Source organism: Cucurbita pepo, chromosome LG08 (genome assembly GCF_002806865.2).
Source record: "Cucurbita pepo subsp. pepo cultivar mu-cu-16 chromosome LG08, ASM280686v2, whole genome shotgun sequence".
In the NCBI taxonomy this organism is placed as follows: Eukaryota; Viridiplantae; Streptophyta; class Magnoliopsida; order Cucurbitales; family Cucurbitaceae; genus Cucurbita; species Cucurbita pepo.
The window spans coordinates 8,831,563-8,852,647 of NC_036645.1; the positions used below are offsets into that span (position 1 = coordinate 8,831,563).

The following is a 21,085-nucleotide window of genomic DNA, read 5'->3' on the forward strand; positions in this document are numbered from 1 at the left end:
ACGTATTACCATTACTATTTTAAAGTATATGAGCTATACAAAATCTGAATCACAAAATTAATAATTTAAATTAAATCTCGTGATCCGCATGAAGATCACCAATTATTATTTATTATTAAAAAAATATTATAGTTAATATTTTTATTATTCTTGATCACGAAATATTAAGAAAATCATATAAAATCTGCCGTGGAAATTAGAGATAATCATATTTTTGTATAATATCCAACGTGGTTCGCGTTGACATTCCAACACCGTCTGATGTGTCAATTATTAAAAAAATATATTTTTTAATAAAAAAAAAATGGTTTTTTTTAATAATTGAGCCAAAACTTTCCCTCCAACTCAGCTACCCAATTTTGAAGGTCAATCTCAAAATCGACAGCTGTGAAGAAAAAGAGATCAACCTCATTGACATAAATCATATAAATATCATATAATGTTTTGGCGAAGACTACGTGTCAATTATTATTGAAAGTAAATAGCAAAATAAAATAATTTAAAGATATTTAGTTAATTATTATTGAATTAAAGATTATAGGTTGAAATTAGATATATGAATCTTTTACCTTAGATAATTTTCAATTATACCATTTTTATTAGGACAATAAATTTAGTTGTTGACTTATGTGACATAAAATTTATTACAAGAATAAAATAATTTAATTCCTCTAAATCTCTTAAAAGTTGATACAAATTTTGACCCATCTTCTCAATAAATTGTATTTGGGCCGCGGCCCATTGAATATATGTCTCCAATTTTGTCGGCCCATAGTTTCTAAATTTATATTGAAATTAAACAATAATTTGTGATTTGTTTAGTATTTATATAAATGAAAATAATAAATAGAGAATTAAAAATGATAAGATGTGGTGGGCTCTTTGATTTTGTCTGTAGTGTTTTTAATGTCAAATTCTACATTCTTTTTCTTGGGATTCCACAAATAATATTCATTCAAAATCCTAAGGCCAGTATTTTGCCACGTGTATGCAGCCATAAAATAGAGATTTGATTAGTAAAATAAAAATATTTACAGTGTTCGAGTAAAAAAGGTAAGAAAAATAGAAGTAAATGTAATAATGAATGATAATGATATAGTAAGGTAATTAGGTAACATTAATAATTAACTAAAAAAGTATGAATGGGCTTATTACCACTTCACCCTTTTTATTTTATTTATTTATTTATTTATTTATACATATTAATAAAGAATGATTGAATTGAAAAGAGAGACAAATAAATGTACAAAAATTTGGTGGGGACTTATAAGTTGGAATAAAACAGGAACATTATTAGATTTGGAAAAAATATAAAACATTAAAGTGGATATTCCTCTCGACACAATTTGTCACATTTATGTTTTTTTAGAGGAAAATAATGATGTAAAAACTTCTTTTGAGAAGACGTGTTTTAAAAACTTTAAGGAAGTTTGAAAAGGAAAGTCTAAAGAGGTCAATATCTTTTAATGGTGGGCTTGAACTGTTACAAATGGTATTAGAGACAGACATGAGGTAATGTGCTAGCGAGGAGGCTAAGTTTTGAAAAGGAGCAGATATGAGACGGTGTGCCAACAAGGATACTGGGCCTTGAAAGGGGTGGATTCGAGAGTCCTACATCGATTGAAAAAGGGAACGAGTCTGGTTCTCAAAGGAGGGTGGATTGACCCTGAAGGGGGAAGGATTGGGGAGTCCTGCATCAATTGGAGAAGGGAATGAGTTTGGGCCCCGAAGGGCGTGGATTGGGAGGTCCCACATCAATGTTGGGGCCCCACATTGATGGGACAAAAGAGCGAGTGCTTGCGAAGATGGTGGATATTCAAGTTTTTCATTTTTTTTTATATTGTAATAAAAATTAATATCTTATTTTGATTTTTTTTTAATTTTTTGAAGGGGAATATGAATTTATTTATATTTGTGAAATTAATAAGTGAACAATAATTGAAATTTCTTTTCTTGCTCGCAAAATCAGGGACGAGACCTTTTGTCATCATTTTTATTTTTTACTTTTACTTTTACTTTTCCATGAAAAGGTCACTATTTTTATGAACCGCCATCGCAAACATCCCTTTCTTTTCCCTAAATAAATAAAAAAAAAAAAAANATATTTAATTATAAAAACAAATAAATTACACCCTTTTAATTTAAACAAAATTCACAACGGACCGAAAAAAGACCGTAGTTTCAAGCTATACGTGTAAATATAGGAATAACGTGAGAGCTACGTTAAATAATTTTTTTTAACGGATAAGAGGTAAGTAGAAGAGTCGAGAATATGAAATGAAGCGTGTATAAAAAGAAATTTATATTTATTTTTTAATACCAAAAATGTTTTGTTTGATTTGGTAAAGAGAAAAAAGAGATTGAAAAAACAAAAAGAAACCCAACACAGCACATCACGCAAACAGTAAAAAGTAAAAAAGTGAAAAGGATAATAATAATAATAGTAATAATAAATAAATAAAGAAAGCGAAATGTGAAAAAAAGAATGAGATATTACAACAATTATATTACTCACAATCAATTTTATTTTTTACTTTGCTTTTTAGTCCTCACAATTTTACTAATTTTCTAATCATTCCCACATGCTTCATACACATATCTATTTATTTACATTTTCATACCCAATTCAACCTAAGTTTACCGCTGGCAGATGGGCTTTCCCTCAAGACTTTAACACGCGTCTGCTGTTTTCCTCCCCAACTAATGTGGGACATCACAATCCACCCCCCTTCAGGACCCAGTGTCCTCGCTCCCTCAAGACTTTAACACGCGTCTGCTGTTTTCCTCCCCAACTAATGTGGGACATCACAATCCATCCCCCTTCAGGACCCATCCCCTTCAGGACCCAGTGTTCTCGCTGGCACTCTTTCCTTTCTCGAATTGATGTGGGACCGCCCCCAAATCTACCCCTTGGGGCCCAGCATTCTTACTGGCACACCGCCTCGTGTCTACCCCCCTTTCGGGGAACAGTGAGAAGGCTAGCACATCGTCCGGTGTCTAACTCTGATACCATTTGTAACGACCCAAGGCCACCGCTAGTTGGACTTCCCCTCAAAGCTTTAAAACGCGTCTACTAGGGGAAGGTTTCGACACCCTTATAAATGGTGGTTTGTTCTACTCCCCGACCAATGTGGGACATCACACCCAGCGTGCTTAATAACACACTCTTCAGTGCCTACCCCTTTTGGAGCCTAGTGTCCTCGCTAGCATACTCTACCCTTCTCAGGGGCTAACATCCTCGATGGCACACTGTTTGGTGTCCACTTCTCTTCAGGGCATAGCGTCCTCGATTGTGCCTTGCCCAGTGTCTGCCCTCCTTTGAGCCAATGTCTTTGTTGGCACCAAGTCCACTCCATTTGAGATCCATCGTCCTCAATAACACACCGTCTAGTGTTCAGCCCTTCGAGGCCAACGTCCTTGCTGACACACCACTAGGTGTCGGGTGGTAAATTTATATTAAAAAAAAAGAGGAGGCAACACAACATGTGTGGGGGCATCCCAAGTGCTTGTGTAAAATCTCTCTCTCTCTCTTCTCTCTCTGCTGGTGTCCGTTGAAACAGAAGAGAGGAGAAGAGAGAGAAAAAGGGAAAAGCTTAAGAATAATAATGAATAATTCACTTTCCTTATTCCTTCTTTCTAAATTTCTTCCCAATATCCTATCATGGCATTCTCTCCATTTCCCATTCTTCCATAGCTTCTCCTTCTCCGTGTTATGAATCCCTCCACCGCCGCCGCACAACCACCACCACCTCCTCCTCCTTCCTCCGCTGTCGCCGTCCCCTGTCCACGACACCCTCAAGAGCATTTCGCCCCTTTCTGCCAATTATGTCTCTGCGAGCGTCTCTCTCTAATCGACTCGTCTTCTTCCTCTTCCTCCTCTTCCCGGAAACCCCCTTCCACTGCTGCCTCTGCTCTTAAGTCCCTTTTCCGGCCCGGTCCTCCTACTACTCGTCCCTCTTCTTTCTTCCCTGAGCTTCGTCGGACTAAATCCTTCTCTGCTTCTAAGAACGAACCCTTTTCTGCCGTTTCTGAGCCGCACAGGAAATCTTGCGACGTTCGTCTTCGTAACACTCTCTGCTCTTTCTTCTCCCAGGACGCCTCTGCTTCTTCTTCTTCTAGACCTCTTCCTGTTCCTGGTTTTGAAATTGCTTCCGAGAGTAAGAATTTGGAGGACGAGCCGAGTTCTTCTTCCTGTCTTGAACCGGAACCGAAGAGCGAAGCGGAAATTAGGGTTTCTGAACTGCCCATTGTGGTGGATGTTGTGATCGAAAACGGAGTTCAGGAAATCGTCGAAGAAGAACAACTTCGGGTTGAATTCGAGCGAGAATCGGTGCAACTTCAAGAGGATTTCAAAACCATGAAGGATCATATAGATCTTGATTCGCACACGAAGAAGCCCTCCGGAAGGGATTTGAAGGAGATTGCCGGGAGCTTCTTGTCGGCGGCTTCGGTCTTCAGCAAGAAGCTGCAGAAATGGAGGGATAAGCAGAAAGGGAAGAAGCAGAGAAGCGGCGCTGGATCTACGACATTGCCGGTAGAGAAGCCAATCGGACGCCATTTCAGAGAAACTCAGTCGGAAATTGCCGATTACGGCTTCGGCCGACGATCCTGCGATATTGATCCGAGATTCTCTCTCGACGCCGGGCGAATGTCCTTCGACGATCCCCGCTATTCTTTCGACGAACCTAGGGCTTCATGGGACGGGTATTTGATAAGCAGAACGTTCCCGAAAATGCCAACCATGCTTTCCGTCGTTGAAGATGCTCCTATCAGTGTCTTCCGTTCCGATACTCAAATTCCCGTCGAAGACTCCCTGAGTTCAACCAATGAAGAAGAGAATATCCCGGGGGGGACATCGCAGACCCGGGATTACTATTTAGACTCCTCTTCCCGTCGGCGGAAGAGCCTCGATCGGTCCAACTCCATCAGAAAGGCCGCCGCGGCGGTGGTAGCAGAGATTGATGAGATGAAATCCGTTTCAAACGCCAAAGTTTCCCCTGCAAGAACAGATATCAGCCATGGCCCAAAACTATCCATCCCAGATAGAGACTCGAACTCCAATTCAGTGCGAGACGACTGCTCCGGGACCTTCGATATGGGATTTAACGACACAGCGTCAGTGAATGCGACAGGGAATCGGAAAGAGGAGTCAAAAAAATCCCGCCGGTGGGGGAAGGGTTGGAGCATATGGGGATTGATTAACCGGCGTGGAGGAAACAAAGATGATGAGGAAGACGTGAGCAGACGCAATGGTGTGGAGCGGTCGTTTTCAGGGTCGTGGCCGGAGTTGCGAGGCGAACAGAGTATGGATGTGAAAGGAGGATTCAACCCCAAAATGTTTAGGAGTAACAGTAGTGTGAGTTGGAGGAGTGCAAGTATGGTGGGTGGATCTTTCAGTAGCAGTTCAAGGAAAAGCAATGCAGATTGCAATGGGAATGGGAAGAAGAAGAAAGAACAGGAGCAGCAGCAGCAGCAGCAGCCAGTGTTGGTGAGGAACCACAGTGCTCGACATTCTCTGACAAATGTCGACAATGGTCTTCTCCGATTCTACATGACGCCGATGAAGGACAGCCGGAGAGGCTCTTCCGCCGGGAAGGTGAAACCCAATCAAGCACACTCCATTGCTAGAAGTGTTCTTCGACTGTATTAAACTGGAATTGATTGGGGGTGGAGGATTCAATTCAAAAAACTCGTTTTGCTGGTTTAAAGTTGATATCTGTTCTTTGGTCAAGCGTTTTCTTTAATGGGTTTCTTGAGAATTATTTATTTTTCCATTTCTCAGTAGAACGAAGAACGAAGAACGAAGAACGCTTCTTAATTCGCTTAAAATTTTCATTCTTCCTGTGATTTCATTGTTTGTTCTAAGCTACCAACTTCCGATGAGACAGGCAATGCCCAAAAGAAAGAAAAACAAATCATGAAACACAGTGATTCTTGTTTCTTTTGTTTGCTAATATCAACATCACTGATGTGACATCAATTTCTTGAAATAAATGAAGTCAAAAGCTTTCTACCAGAATTGTAAATTTTAGTGGCAGGCTTGTCTCAACCTTAAGGAAGGAAGTTCATGATAGACAGACTACCGTAAGTCTCGGTGAACAGCGGCTCGTAACTATAACAGTTCTAAGGTAGCAAAATTCTTTACCGAGTAAGTTTCGCGAAATTCAAATTCTCAACATTGAACTAAAAAAAGAATGAAATCAACCGAATAAATACCTAGACTAATCAGCCGAAACACAAACCCGATCGACGCTTAGTTAATCTAAAAAGAAAGTGTGAACATGGAGTTGATTAGTCCAAAAAAGAGGGTGGATTTTAGTGAGACATTTTGGGACACAATCATGGAAACCCTTGGGGCTGGCATCCTCAAAATGCTAAATAAGTGGGAACAATTTGAACAGACAGCCCTGTTTAAGGTTGAGACATGAGCCATTCAGCCATTTTTCTAAGATTAGCAATGATTCTTCACCTAACCCAAACATATTTTCATTAATCAAACCACACATTTAACACTGTTGGAAACAAAAACCCAATCAATAATTTAGGCCTCAAAGTCAACAAAGCAACTAATGAAGAACAAAAGAAACAATCCCAACAAGTGATTCAAAGCAAAGCAAATCCAACGTAAATGTAATTAAAAAGCTAAGAACTGAGCATTGAAGTTGGTTTTTTCAGCGCAAATGACCTGTTACCTTTTTGTAGCGATAGCACTTAGCCGCAAAGAGATAGGCAAAGAAGTTGAGGACGCTGAGAATGGCCAACAGCCAGAAGAAATAGTCGAGATGTCCCTTGTTTAAGTTATTAGGAATCCACCCGAGCTTCCCGTGTCTCGTTGTCACGGTCGTCACGATTGTAACAAGCAATGTGCTTAAGTAGTTTCCCAATCCAACCGTTGTGAGCGACAGAGCAGCCATCATGCTTCTCATTGCGTCCGGTGCTTGGTCATAGAAAAACTCTAACTGTCCTATAAAAGTGAACACTTCTGCACATCCGATCAAAAAATACTGTGGAACTTGCCAGAATATCGACATCGGAATGTACTCCGCATCGTATAGCTTGTTCTTCCTCACATACTCCAGCCTGAAAACTTCCAACACACCTGCTGCAACCATGGAGAAAACAGATATGACAAGTCCTATTCCCATCCGTTGTAGCTGTGTGAAGCCACGCTCATTGTTCGTGAACTTCTTCGCCATTGGGACGATGAGTCTGTCGTATACGGGAGCCCAAAAGAGAACGCTGAGGGTATCGAAGATCGAAAGCGAGGCCGATGGAATTTTGAAACTTGCCCCAATGTGCTGATCCATTATATTACCTTGTAGAACAAACATGGTGCTCATTTGGCTATACACTGCTGAAAATACTATTCCACACGCCCACACAGGCAACAACCTGATAATGCTTTTCAGCTCCTCAACTTGTGTCACTGTACAAAGTATCCATGCATTCCCTTGCCCCTTCATTCCATCACTTTCCCTCAATACACAAGCCTTATCTAGGAACCTGAAAAAATGTAACCAATTTGGATAATATAAGAATCTCTCCATGATTTTCGACTTCCTTCGATTCTGATCCCAATAATATACTTACTTTAACTCGTTCGTGTGCTCGAGCTTGCGACTTCCTTCGATTTTCGACTCGACATCATCAGCAGTCTCGTAAAGGAGAGACTTATCCTCTGGAACTTGTACTCCATGTTTCCTACAAGCTGCAACTATAACTTGCAAGATTCTTGTGAGAGGACTTCCTGCTGGCTTTTGCAGACGGTATAACGAGCTACCGGAGAAGAAAAACACTACAGCAATGGCCATGGCTACTGCAGGAACTCCAAAGCCCCACCCCCACCCTACATTCATTTGTATCCATACTAGAACTGAGGAGGCAATCATTGCACCAACGTTGATTGAAAAGTAAAACCAATTGAAGAAGGAGCTTTTCTTCTTCCTTTCGCCTTCATCATTTTCGTCGAATTGATCGGCCCCAAACGACGACACACATGGCTTGATTCCCCCGGTCCCGAGGGCGATCAAGTAAAGTGCTATGAAGGTGACAGCAGTTTGACCTCCAGTTGGATGGCAAACAGTATTGTCACAAGATGGCTTCAATCCAGGGACTGAAGCAGCCATCGTCAACAATGTCATGCCCTGCAAAACCATATATCATAAACATGGTATCACTACAATGCAGCCACTGACTCAAGCCAACCCAGTTCAAGTTCTTATGTGATTTGAAGAACAACTCGTTCTCTTTTCGCCCGTTTCGACAAGAAAAACTTACAAAGACATAGAAGATTGAGAAACTAGCAATGGTCCAATATCTTCCCAAGTAAGCATCAGCCAAGAAAGCTCCAATCAATGGTGTAAGGTAGCAGGTTCCTGACCAACTAGTAACACTATTTGAAGCAGCTACATTGTCCATGTTAAGACGTATTTGAAGATAGTTCACTAGATTGGTACTCATCCCATAATATGCCAATCTTTCACAGCATTCATTCCCTTTACAAACATCATCGTTACAAATTTCAGCAAAGAACAATCAAAATTAAACGTTAAGAACAGAGTAAACATACCAAGAATGAAGCGGCAAGCCTTCCATTTTCCAGTCTTCTTCTTATTAGCAGGATTCTTATGAATATCAATGGTACCATCTTTTGTATACACATCATCTTCTGCCATTGTAAAGTTCCTCTTGATATGCTAATACCTACTGAGCCTGTTGATTAAAAAACTAAACCCCAATCAGTAAAATTAGAACCTAATAATCTCGAGGGCAAGAACAATCCAAAACCACATTCAACTTTTGAACTCTGATTGTTTGAATTTGGTTAAAATAATAAAAGGGTACGGATGAACTTGCCCTTTTCCACGAATGAATTTAAAATTCAACGCACTTAATTTTTAATCACTCCGAGGTTTGAGTGTCGCAATCAAAGAACACAAATAAAACAGAGAACACTGAATCGTATCACATGCTTGAAGAACTCAAAATCAATATATAAAATCAATCACAACGCAAACAGAATCAAGTGATTTCTGGAAGATCCAAAGCGAACCCTCTTGAGATGATCGAAAATAATGAAAAGGGTTGAAGTTTATGAAAGTGTAGAAACAAAAACCTTGAAGAACAAGAGCAAACAAAGGGATCAGAGCGATGAGTTGAAGAAGATGAAGGCGCGAGAAAAACAATGACAGAGAGAGCAGCCCGCTTCTTGTTCGTCACAGCCAAACACTCAACACATTTAATCACATAATGAAACTGCAAAACCAAAAGTAGCTTTTGGTTGGCCGATCGTTCAATTCATAAATTTTGTTAATCCGTTGCAAGATTATCATCATAATAATAATAATAATTAAATAACTATTTTTTTAATTTTATTTTAAAATTATTCGATTTAATATAAAAAATAAATATGAATTTGAAATTTTAATAATGGTTGATTCTTTAAATAACTAAATATAGTAATTTGTTGAAATTAAACATTTTAATTTTGAAATGTGTATATTGTAAGTTAAGAAAAGCTAAAAAGATTGAAAAACACGTGAAGGGTTTGGAATATATTTTTAAAATTGAAATAGCTAATATCATTATACAAATAATTAATGTTATTAAAAATTAAGTTTCATAATAAACTTAAAACTGGTTGTTGCTATTATTATTATTATTATTTTTAAATTTCTAACTTTGGATTATTAAATATTATTAATATAAACTCACATCAATTTTGGTTTGCATCCATAATGGATTTTCCTATTTGATACGCGATATACAAAACGTTAACTCCCTTTAGTTTTAGTTGTTACAAATGATATCAAAACCAGACGCTGGCCTTCAAGGGGTGGACCGGAACACTTTTTATAAAGGTGGAAACCTCTCTCTACCAAACATTTAAAATCATGAGGCTGGGGAACGAAACACTTCTTATAAAGGTGTGGAAACCTCCCCCTACCAAACGCATTTAAAATCATGAGGCTAATGATAATACATAATGAACTAACGTGAACAATATCTGTTGGCGATGAGTTTAGATTGTTACAAATGTTATCAAAGTCAGTGTCAGCGGACACTGGCTCCAAAGAGGGTGAATTGTAAGATTCTATATGGGTTAGAGAAGGGAACAAAACATTCAAAAACTTGGCCCTAATAGTTGCTTTTTAAAACCATGAAGCTGACGACAATACGTAACGAGGCAAAACGAACAATATTTGCTAACAGTAGGCTTAGGTTGTTACACACGACTGGTTGGAACAAATATCATTCATACCCTTCCCCCTTCAAATTGATTGTTCTCAACTTGTCACGAAAAAGGAAATGAAAATGGGATATATTGATTGTCACCATCGTAATTAATTACACCTTGGAAAATGAACATTTTTACTTTTTAGATAGAATCCAGAATATTATAATAAACTAAGTTTAATAATATCAGAAAGAAAGAAAAAAAGGGAAAAAGAAAATGGTGCAGCGGATTGTGGTTTGATCTGAAAATCCTTTTGTATGAAGTCATGTTTTAACTTATCACCTAACTGCGAAAGAACGACATGGCAACAAAACATAGATTTATTCCCTTAATACCTTATTTTGAGTTTCTGTATATAAGCCTGACTTGCATGCCCATCCTTCTCATCATCTTCTTCTTCTTCTTCTTCTTCATTTCTTCCCCACAGCCCTTCAATGGAGTCCTCCAGATGCTTTGTTCTCTTCGCACTTTGCTGCCTTCTTCCTGCTTTGGCCGAGTCCACAGTTCGTCATTATAAGTTCAATGTAAGCTTCCCCTTCTTTACTTTTCTCCTTTCCTAAAAGTTAAAACATAATTATTAAGAAACAGGGCCTTCGAATGACCTGTTTCTGTTGTGATGACTGATATTGAGCCATTTTGGGTGGCAGGTGGTGTTGAGGAAGGCAACCAGACTATGCTCAAGCAAGCCCATTGTCACCGTTAATGGCCTCTTCCCTGGACCAACCCTTTACGCTAGAGAAGACGATACCGTTCTCGTCAAAGTCGTCAACCATGTCAAATATAACCTTTCCATTCACTGGTGAGTTCCCACAAAATCATATTCTATGTATTGTAATGGAGTTTGATAACTCAGTCTTATGAATACAATGTTGGTGGTATAGGCATGGAATCAGGCAACTCCGAACTGGCTGGGCTGATGGACCTGCATACATCACACAATGTCCGATTCAACCGGGGCAAAGCTACGTGTACAACTTCACCATCACTGGCCAAAGAGGCACGCTCTTCTGGCATGCTCATATTCTCTGGCTTAGAGCCACTGTCCATGGTGCCATTGTCATCTTGCCGAAGCTTGGTGTGCCTTATCCATTCCCTACACCTCACAAAGAAACTGTCCTTGTGCTTGGTATGAACCTCAAAAGTTCACTACTTCTCCTTTCTACCCTTTTAGAAAATAGAGATTTTGACTTGCTTTTGGGAATGTATGGCGATTTGAATTTGTGTAGCTGAGTGGTGGAAATCAGATACCGAAGCTGTGATCAACGAAGCTCTCAAGTCGGGACTTGCACCAAATGTCTCCGATGCTCACACCATCAATGGCCTTTCAGGGTCCATGTCAAATTGTCCTTCACAAAGTAATTCCATCAAGAAACTGACCCAATTCGAACTTTTCTCAGATGGATCTTCTAATGTTGTTCTTTTTGGTAATCAGGGGGCTTCACATTGCCTGTTCAAAAAGGAAAGACCTATTTACTACGCATAATCAACGCTGCACTCAATGAAGAACTGTTCTTCAAAGTCGCTGGACACAAGTTAACAGTCGTAGAAGTCGACGCCACATATGTCAAACCATTCAAAACAGACACAGTTCTAGTTGCTCCTGGCCAGACCACCAACGTCCTCTTAACCACGGATAAAAACTCCGGCAAATACATGGTGGCTGTCTCTCCATTCATGGACGCTCCCATTGCGGTCGATAACAAGACCGCTACCGCCACGGTGCACTACACCGGTACAATGGCCTCATCCCTCACAACAAGCACCAACCCCACTCCCCAAAACGCTACACAAATTGCCAACGCCTTCACAAATGCCCTCAGAAGCTTGAACTCCAAAAAGTACCCTGCCAATGTTCCATTGACAATCGACCACCATCTCTTGTTCACTGTAGGGCTGGGAATCAACCCATGTCCAACTTGCAAGGCCGGCAATGGAAGCAGAGTAGTAGCTAGTATTAACAATGTCACTTTTACAATGCCCACAACCGCTCTTCTACAAGCACATTTCTTCAAAATCAACGGCGTTTTCACCACAGATTTTCCAGGAAAACCCCCTCACAAATTCAACTACACAGGGCCCGGACCTAAAAATTTGCAGACCACAAGTGGAACCAAGCTCTACAAATTAAAATACAACTCCACAGTGGAACTAGTTCTACAAGATACAGGAATCGTAACCCCAGAAAACCATCCCATTCATCTCCACGGATTCAATTTCTTCGAAGTCGGTCGAGGGGTCGGCAATTTCAACCCTAAAACCGACCCTAAGAAATTCAATCTCGTGGATCCAGTAGAGAGGAACACAATCGGAGTTCCATCAGGTGGATGGACAGCAATAAGATTCCGTGCGGACAATCCAGGTAAACAGAATATGAACCAACCCTGTGTCGAGTTGTTGTTCAAATCTTAAAACTATTGAAGCGAAATTGAAAGGGCTTTGATTTAATTTCACCTTGTAGGAGTATGGTTCATGCATTGCCATTTGGAAATCCATACGACTTGGGGATTGAAGATGGCGTTCATGGTGGAAAACGGGAAAGGCCCCAAACACTCGCTTCTACCGCCTCCGAGCGACCTCCCAAAATGTTAATCCACAGGAAACGAATAATAAGAATAAACAAATTTAATTTTTGCTTTTATACACATCATTTATAAATTGTTTCTTTTATTTTATTAATGGAATTTTCTTTTCATTTTTTTCTTTTGTATTATTATTATATATATTTTGTATTTTTAGTCACTCACCTTAATCCGATCATATATATATATATATATATATATATCACGCACCGTCATTTACTTATATACTTATATAATTAAAAATGTGACGATATATATTTTTTAAAAGTCAAATAGCGTTTGAGAGTGGATAATGTATAAGGCGGGTTGACTTTATTTTTTATTTTTAAAATTAATTTGTGGTGGAATTTTATGAACAGATGAGATAATTATTAATTAATCTCATGTTTGAATTTTTTTAAAACAAAAAATACTTGTTTGTTTTGTCCGTACAACGAGGCAGGGACAGGTGTCAGAAGGGAGAAAGGTCAAAGCGAAATTAAGTAAATAAATAAATGAAAGATAATAGAAAAAAAATTAAAAAAAATAAAGGAATTAATTAAAATAAATATACAATTATGAAGCAGCTGTACTTGGTGGGTTGTTATTTGTGAGTGATGACAGAGACCTCGAGATGATCCTGATTTTGTGGTCTCCTTTTCACTTTAATTAATTAATTAATTAATTAATTAGTATAATAACTTTGTAATGATTAATGTCACAATAAAAATAAAAATAAAAATAAAAAATGAGCTGATTTCCACTTTGTCTTTATCTCCAACAAAATAATCTAAATTCTTAGCGGATTTTAATATTGACCTGTTCTTCAACATCTCAATTTGATTTATAAAGTTTAATTAATTATTTAATTTCTCTGATTTTTTTTTTCTCCAATTAAGCTTAAATGTCCCTACAAATTCCATATCCACCAATCAAAATTCGACAGCTTTTACTCAATTTATGTCTCTTTTCATTATGTGCCTTGTTCTTGTCCCATAGATCTCGATCCCACCGGCAGCACCAATCAATGTTTTTCGCTTTCTCAACCTAAATTTTGTTGTTTAATTTCTTTCTGTAGAAACCCATTTTGTTTTTCGTATGGTTCGATCAAGTTCTTTGGTTGATTTTGGTGGGCTATCTCGAATATTTTGGCTCTGTTCTTCCTCTGTTTCAATTTCTTGCGATCTGTTTAGTTTTGGATCTAATTGGTGTTGAATTCTTGAAGTTCATGCATTTCTTCAACTGGGTTTTTATGGGTTTTTGATTTCTTCCACTGCTATGTGTTTTGTTTTTTGAATTGTTCTAAATTGGGTTGATGAAACGAGGAATTGGAACTCTGTCTCCGGCGACCGACCGTCGAAGCTCCAGCTGCTCCAACTGGACGGTGGAGGAGAACAAGCGGTTCGAAAATGCTTTGGCTTTGTTTGACAGTGATTCCTCGGACCGGTGGTTGAAAGTCGCCGCCATGATTCCCGGAAAAACCGTCGGCGACGTGATGAAACATTACAGAGAGTTAGTGGCGGATGTGAGTGATATTGAAGCAGGGCTGGTTCCGATTCCGGGGTACGCTACTGGCAACTCTTTTGTGTTGGAATGGTCAAATGACGGCTGTGGGTTTGGGTCGGTTTACGGCGGCGCCGGGAAGAGAGGGGTCTCCGGTCGGCCTTCCGATCATGAAAGGAAAAAGGGAGTCCCTTGGACTGAAGAAGAACACAGGTTTGATAAACTCTGCTTGAGAAATTTAACTCTAAATTTTGGAAAATGAAATTAACTTTGATATGGGTTTCATTTTTACGTGGTTATTTCACTATTTTAGTTAGTTTCGAGCTCATGTAGTGATAGTTCAATATGACTAAAATTACAGGCAATTCTTGATGGGCCTAAAGAAGTACGGTAAAGGAGATTGGCGAAACATTTCTCGTAACTTCGTCACGACAAGAACTCCAACGCAAGTAGCTAGCCACGCCCAGAAGTATTTCATCAGACAACTCACAGGAGGGAAAGACAGAAGAAGATCAAGCATCCATGATATCACTACCGTCAATCTTCCCGACATCCTAACTCAACCCAATACCAACACTCATTCCCCAATTCCATACGATAGCGTGACACCAATTTGTGGGATCTCTTCACTCGGACCTAAGCTATTACAAGACCGAATCTTTGTTGGAGGCAACATCCATGGCTGCCAAAATATTAGTCCTTACAGCCCCAATGTTTTTCAAGTGCAAAGGGAGCAACAATACAAGTGAGGATATGGTTAGAATTTGGGTTTTGAATTAATTAGATTGTATGCTTATATTATTGGTAAATAAATGTGGTAAAGATGGACATGTCAATGTGTAGTCTTAATTAATGTAATAAACTTAAAATGAATATCCAAGACAACTATGTTTGGGCTTGGGCCGGGCTATTGGGGGACTGAAACGCGTACTTGGGTCCAAAGACATTTTTTAGAAACTAAAAACAGAACCACTAGAGCTTATGCTTAATATCATGTAAGTCAGTAATTGGTAACAGTTAAAAGACGTATGAAGGGACAGGAGAATGAGAAATGATGGACAAAGAAACACGAGCACGAGGGCTATGGGTTTAAGAAAATAATGAAGAGAGGAGGAAAAGGAAAGAAGAATGAGAAGATCCCACATGCATTGTAGGGGGAAAAGGTGGGGTTTATGTGTTTGGTTTGGTTTGGTTTNTTTCTCTGATTTTTTTTTTCTCCAATTAAGCTTAAATGTCCCTACAAATTCCATATCCACCAATCAAAATTCGACAGCTTTTACTCAATTTATGTCTCTTTTCATTATGTGCCTTGTTCTTGTCCCATAGATCTCGATCCCACCGGCAGCACCAATCAATGTTTTTCGCTTTCTCAACCTAAATTTTGTTGTTTAATTTCTTTCTGTAGAAACCCATTTTGTTTTTCGTATGGTTCGATCAAGTTCTTTGGTTGATTTTGGTGGGCTATCTCGAATATTTTGGCTCTGTTCTTCCTCTGTTTCAATTTCTTGCGATCTGTTTAGTTTTGGATCTAATTGGTGTTGAATTCTTGAAGTTCATGCATTTCTTCAACTGGGTTTTTATGGGTTTTTGATTTCTTCCACTGCTATGTGTTTTGTTTTTTGAATTGTTCTAAATTGGGTTGATGAAACGAGGAATTGGAACTCTGTCTCCGGCGACCGACCGTCGAAGCTCCAGCTGCTCCAACTGGACGGTGGAGGAGAACAAGCGGTTCGAAAATGCTTTGGCTTTGTTTGACAGTGATTCCTCGGACCGGTGGTTGAAAGTCGCCGCCATGATTCCCGGAAAAACCGTCGGCGACGTGATGAAACATTACAGAGAGTTAGTGGCGGATGTGAGTGATATTGAAGCAGGGCTGGTTCCGATTCCGGGGTACGCTACTGGCAACTCTTTTGTGTTGGAATGGTCAAATGACGGCTGTGGGTTTGGGTCGGTTTACGGCGGCGCCGGGAAGAGAGGGGTCTCCGGTCGGCCTTCCGATCATGAAAGGAAAAAGGGAGTCCCTTGGACTGAAGAAGAACACAGGTTTGATAAACTCTGCTTGAGAAATTTAACTCTAAATTTTGGAAAATGAAATTAACTTTGATATGGGTTTCATTTTTACGTGGTTATTTCACTATTTTAGTTAGTTTCGAGCTCATGTAGTGATAGTTCAATATGACTAAAATTACAGGCAATTCTTGATGGGCCTAAAGAAGTACGGTAAAGGAGATTGGCGAAACATTTCTCGTAACTTCGTCACGACAAGAACTCCAACGCAAGTAGCTAGCCACGCCCAGAAGTATTTCATCAGACAACTCACAGGAGGGAAAGACAGAAGAAGATCAAGCATCCATGATATCACTACCGTCAATCTTCCCGACATCCTAACTCAACCCAATACCAACACTCATTCCCCAATTCCATACGATAGCGTGACACCAATTTGTGGGATCTCTTCACTCGGACCTAAGCTATTACAAGACCGAATCTTTGTTGGAGGCAACATCCATGGCTGCCAAAATATTAGTCCTTACAGCCCCAATGTTTTTCAAGTGCAAAGGGAGCAACAATACAAGTGAGGATATGGTTAGAATTTGGGTTTTGAATTAATTAGATTGTATGCTTATATTATTGGTAAATAAATGTGGTAAAGATGGACATGTCAATGTGTAGTCTTAATTAATGTAATAAACTTAAAATGAATATCCAAGACAACTATGTTTGGGCTTGGGCCGGGCTATTGGGGGACTGAAACGCGTACTTGGGTCCAAAGACATTTTTTAGAAACTAAAAACAGAACCACTAGAGCTTATGCTTAATATCATGTAAGTCAGTAATTGGTAACAGTTAAAAGACGTATGAAGGGACAGGAGAATGAGAAATGATGGACAAAGAAACACGAGCACGAGGGCTATGGGTTTAAGAAAATAATGAAGAGAGGAGGAAAAGGAAAGAAGAATGAGAAGATCCCACATGCATTGTAGGGGGAAAAGGTGGGGTTTATGTGTTTGGTTTGGTTTGGTTTGGTTTTAGTTTAGTTGATGTCTATAGAGATATCACTGTCTGCGCAACACACTCACAACGTGCCCCACCACAATCATTATCCATAACCCACTCACCACTTTCTTTTCCTTTCTCATTTCGCAGCACTTAGCTAAGCCACCCCACCTGCCCTGCCTCACCTCTGCGCATCTCGGTTCTTTGAGGACTTTCATCGAACAGGTAGTGGGCGTCATGAAACCATGGAAGAAATGGAAGAGGCAGCTTGTGGGAAAGCTGTGTAGGCCTTAGGTGCTTCGAGTTGTCATGTTTTGGTTGGAGGTTGTAGCTGTCTTCGCATGGGCCAGTTCATTCCCTCTCAATAATGGCCCTCACAGAGAGATATAGCTGTGGGAATATTCGTCCCACCTTCGTTATAAATTTACTCCCAATCTGGGTTAGTGTCAGGTTGTTGGTGGTCAAATTGTAGCAACATTGGGAGCTTGTCTGTAATTCCTAACCCAAAAAGCCTTCCACCCTCATGCCTCACTCAATTGCTTTTGCTAAACGACACCAAACCATAAAGTAACTAAATCTACAAGATTTTGCCTTCATATGCATATACACACACTCTAACTTATCCATTTAGGTGTTCTAGGTCCAGTGCCGATTCCACGTCATATCCAAATCCAATCTCTATTCAATTTAAGAGAATGTGAACGAATGACTGAATATATGTGAGATCCCATATCAGTTGAAGAGGAGTGCGAAACATTCTTTATAAAGACATGAAAATCTCTTCTTAACAAACCCGTTTTAAAACTTGTAAGGGAATATCTACTAGCTGTGCACTTAAATTCTTACCAATGGTATTAGAGCTAGAAGCTGGGCATCTAGACTTCTGAGGTGAATTGCGAGATCCCACATTGGTTGAATACGAGAACGAATCATTCCTTATAAGGGTGTGGAAATCTCTTCCTATCTATTTTAGAACCTTGAGGGGAATCCATTAAAAGAAAAGCTTAAAGAGGACAATATTTACTGGTCGTGGACTTGGGCTGTTGCAAATGGTATCCGTGCTAGACACCGGGCGATACTAGCCTTCAAGGGAGATGGATTTGTGAGATCTCACATTGGTTGGAGAGAAGAACGAAACATCGCTTATTAAGGGTGTGAAAACCACCTTGTTGGATGATGAAAGTCCCACGTCGACTAATTTAAGGAATGATCATGGGTTTATAATCAAGAAATACTCTCTCCATTGGTATGAGGCGTTTTGGGGAAGCCCAAAGCAAAACGGACAATATCATACCATTGTGGAGGGCCGTATTCATCTAACGCTCCTCATTGTGAGATCCCACATCGATTCGAGAGGAGAACGAAACAATATCTAGTAGCAGTGGGCTTGAGCCGATCGTCATATCGACGCAACAAAAACTATTTGGGGGTGATTAATGGATTGATGGATAATGGAGAGGGGATGAGATCTGATTCAGATTCAGATCAGTCAGACACAACTTGGTTTTCCTTCACGTGGGTGTTCATAAGCTTCACAACCTTTCTTCTCTGCTATCATCATTTTGCACCAAAATTATTGGCATACAAATTTGCTAAATAATTCCAACTTTACCCTTCAACTTTCAAACCTATTATTATTTTTTAAATATTAAATATTAGTGTCCTTAACAAATTCTCAAAAATAAATTAAAATCAAATTACAAATAATTGAGATTCGACTTTAATTAATTACATATTCATACCCATATTATTCAAATAATTAAGTTTTTAATTATTATTATTATTTGAATTAGCATTTTCCTAAACCCACTATGTTTTGTCTCCCATAATGTTTTATATCCAAACGAATATAACTAACAATTACGTAAAGGAAAAACCCTAATTCTTACGAGACTCTTATCACCTTGTAATCTCGCTTTACATGTTCGTGACAAGTCACCAAATCAAATAATAGTGATTGTTTTTTGAATTATTCATTTATTTTTCAAAAATAGAATCGTCGGTTGCCTCGATCTTCGATTCTGTCAAAATCGTTATGTTATTTTTGATAGAAGAAGTATATACTCACATGCACATCATGCACATATTTGATGCTTGCATAACAAAACCAGCTTCATTGATTAATAAATATAGTATAGATCCAATAATTGTGGGCATATCTCACAATGATTATCAATGATGAAGACTTAATGTATAACATGTGTGGATACTTTAGTTTTTGAGTTCGTATTGAATGATTGAATGATAAAATAAGAGAAGGGTAGATGGAAATGAATACTGTCGGTTTCTTTTTAGTTCAAGAACGAGTAAGAGAGGAGAGAGTTGAACTACTCATCTCTTAATCGAAAATATATGATTATGATTTAACTATGTAACAATTCAAGTTCATAATTAGCTGATATTATCTATGATATTGTCTGTTTTGGCCTGGTACATATCGTTATTAGCTTCACGGTTTTAAAACGCGTCTAGTAGGATAGGTTTCCACACCCTTGTAAGGAATGTTTTGTTTCCCTCTTCAACCGATGTGGGATCTCATAATTCACCCCTCTTGAGGGTCCAACGTTCTCGATGACGCACCGCCCAGTGTCTAGCTTTGCTACCATTTGTAATAACTCAAACTCACCGCTAGGAGATATTGTCCGCTTTGATCCGTTACGTATCTATGATGTCCCACGTTGGTTGAGGAGGAGAACAAACCACCATTTATAAGGGTGTGGAAACCTTCCTCTAGCACACGCGTTTTAAAGCCTTGAGGGAAAACCCGAAAGGGAAAGCCCAAAGAGAACAATATCTGCTAGCGGTGGATCTGGGTTGTTACAGTATCGTTATCAATATCACGATTTTAAAACACATCTACTAAGAAGAGGTTTCCACACCCATATAAGAAATTTTTCGTTTTCCTCTCTAATCGATGTGGGATATCAGAAACCAATTGTCGGTAGCTAAATCATTTGATCGAATCAAGAAGAGTAGAAAAGAAAAAAGGGTAAGGATAGGGGAAGACAAGAGAGAAGGGAGGTGTTGTTGGTTGAGGTGCATGAACAAGAACATTAAAGGGGTGATGTAGTGATGTTCTTGAGTTGTGTCTTTTCAATGTAGACCTCTATGTGTCTGGGTTTTATTCAATCCCAACCAATTTTCTTTTTTTCTTAGTATTCGTGATTTGTAAAGGCTAATGATTACAGTGTTTAAGGAACATTTAGCCGCCATTTTACAATAATGTAACACTTTTATGTAATTAATATTAATATAAAGATGATATGAACAACGTTAGCTCAACTAATTATGGATCAGCTCAACTGAGTGAATATGATTATTCATGGATCGAGTTTTATCCAATCTCAACTTCTTACTTTTACTAGTCTCCACATCATTAAAGGAGATAAACGACAAGTTTAGTGATATTGTTCCCAAAATTCAAATAGATAGCGTAGCGATAATGACCCATGGTAAAGATTTAGAATCCAGATTTAGCACTTAATGGCCCTGACATTCCCTTGCAACATGATCCTGTCACTCATTCCTCACTTCTAGGAGTGCAGACTATCTCCACAAAACAATACGTATTTTTTCAGTATATTTTGTCCTCACTCCCGTGCTTCCTACGAAAATTCTCAAGAAATCACTCAACAGAAAACTACTCTTAGCAAAGCATATTGAGGATTATTGGGAGTCGAGCCTCGATTAAGGGGAGGCTATTCGAGAGCTCCCTAAGTCTCAGGGCTCTAGAGAAAGGAGTCGAGGCTCGATTAAGGGGAGGCTTATAGTGTACTTTGTTCGAGGGAAG

General features: G+C 39.0%; 5 protein-coding genes and 1 long non-coding RNA gene across 7 annotated transcripts; 4 read left to right on the top strand and 2 right to left on the bottom strand.

Moving 5' to 3' along the window:
• Positions 1 to 3,584: 3,584 nt before the first annotated feature.
• Positions 3,585 to 5,990, top strand: LOC111799978 (UPF0503 protein At3g09070, chloroplastic-like). The gene has a single exon (XM_023683535.1). It carries the CDS (start codon positions 3,713 to 3,715, stop codon positions 5,648 to 5,650), a length of 1,938 nt encoding a protein of 645 aa, XP_023539303.1. The 5' UTR covers positions 3,585 to 3,712; the 3' UTR covers positions 5,651 to 5,990.
• Positions 5,991 to 6,470: 480 nt separating this feature from the next.
• On the bottom strand, positions 6,471 to 9,301 carry LOC111799979 (protein NRT1/ PTR FAMILY 8.1-like). Of its 2 annotated transcripts, none has more exons than XM_023683536.1 (5): positions 9,116 to 9,301; positions 8,570 to 8,712; positions 8,278 to 8,495; positions 7,591 to 8,144; positions 6,471 to 7,503 (listed from the first exon to the last, which is right to left on the bottom strand). In XM_023683536.1, the coding sequence occupies exons 2-5, from the start codon at positions 8,673 to 8,675 to the stop codon at positions 6,672 to 6,674; spliced, it is 1,710 nt and encodes a 569-aa protein (XP_023539304.1). In that variant the 5' UTR covers positions 8,676 to 8,712; positions 9,116 to 9,301; the 3' UTR covers positions 6,471 to 6,671. The 2 variants fall into 2 exon arrangements, with proteins under 2 accessions (XP_023539304.1, XP_023539305.1); XM_023683537.1 differs by having other exon boundaries at positions 8,570 to 8,727.
• A 998-nt stretch (positions 9,302 to 10,299) lies between these two features.
• On the bottom strand, positions 10,300 to 11,285 carry LOC111799982. The gene is made up of 2 exons (XR_002815946.1): positions 10,840 to 11,285; positions 10,300 to 10,720 (listed from the first exon to the last, which is right to left on the bottom strand). It is a non-coding gene; the product is annotated as an uncharacterized LOC111799982 (long non-coding RNA).
• Positions 10,652 to 12,878, top strand: LOC111799981 (laccase-4-like). The gene is made up of 6 exons (XM_023683538.1): positions 10,652 to 10,761; positions 10,885 to 11,036; positions 11,119 to 11,363; positions 11,464 to 11,592; positions 11,670 to 12,596; positions 12,696 to 12,878. Exons 1-6 carry the CDS (start codon positions 10,672 to 10,674, stop codon positions 12,824 to 12,826), a joined length of 1,674 nt encoding a protein of 557 aa, XP_023539306.1. The 5' UTR covers positions 10,652 to 10,671; the 3' UTR covers positions 12,827 to 12,878.
• A 797-nt stretch (positions 12,879 to 13,675) lies between these two features.
• LOC111799656 (transcription factor DIVARICATA-like) lies at positions 13,676 to 15,196 on the top strand. The gene is made up of 2 exons (XM_023683087.1): positions 13,676 to 14,511; positions 14,660 to 15,196. Exons 1-2 carry the CDS (start codon positions 14,111 to 14,113, stop codon positions 15,045 to 15,047), a joined length of 789 nt encoding a protein of 262 aa, XP_023538855.1. The 5' UTR covers positions 13,676 to 14,110; the 3' UTR covers positions 15,048 to 15,196.
• A 329-nt stretch (positions 15,197 to 15,525) lies between these two features.
• LOC111799642 (transcription factor DIVARICATA-like) lies at positions 15,526 to 17,026 on the top strand. Its single transcript, XM_023683065.1, has 2 exons — positions 15,526 to 16,341; positions 16,490 to 17,026. The coding sequence occupies exons 1-2, from the start codon at positions 15,941 to 15,943 to the stop codon at positions 16,875 to 16,877; spliced, it is 789 nt and encodes a 262-aa protein (XP_023538833.1). The 5' UTR covers positions 15,526 to 15,940; the 3' UTR covers positions 16,878 to 17,026.
• The last annotated feature ends 4,059 nt before the right edge of the window (positions 17,027 to 21,085 follow it).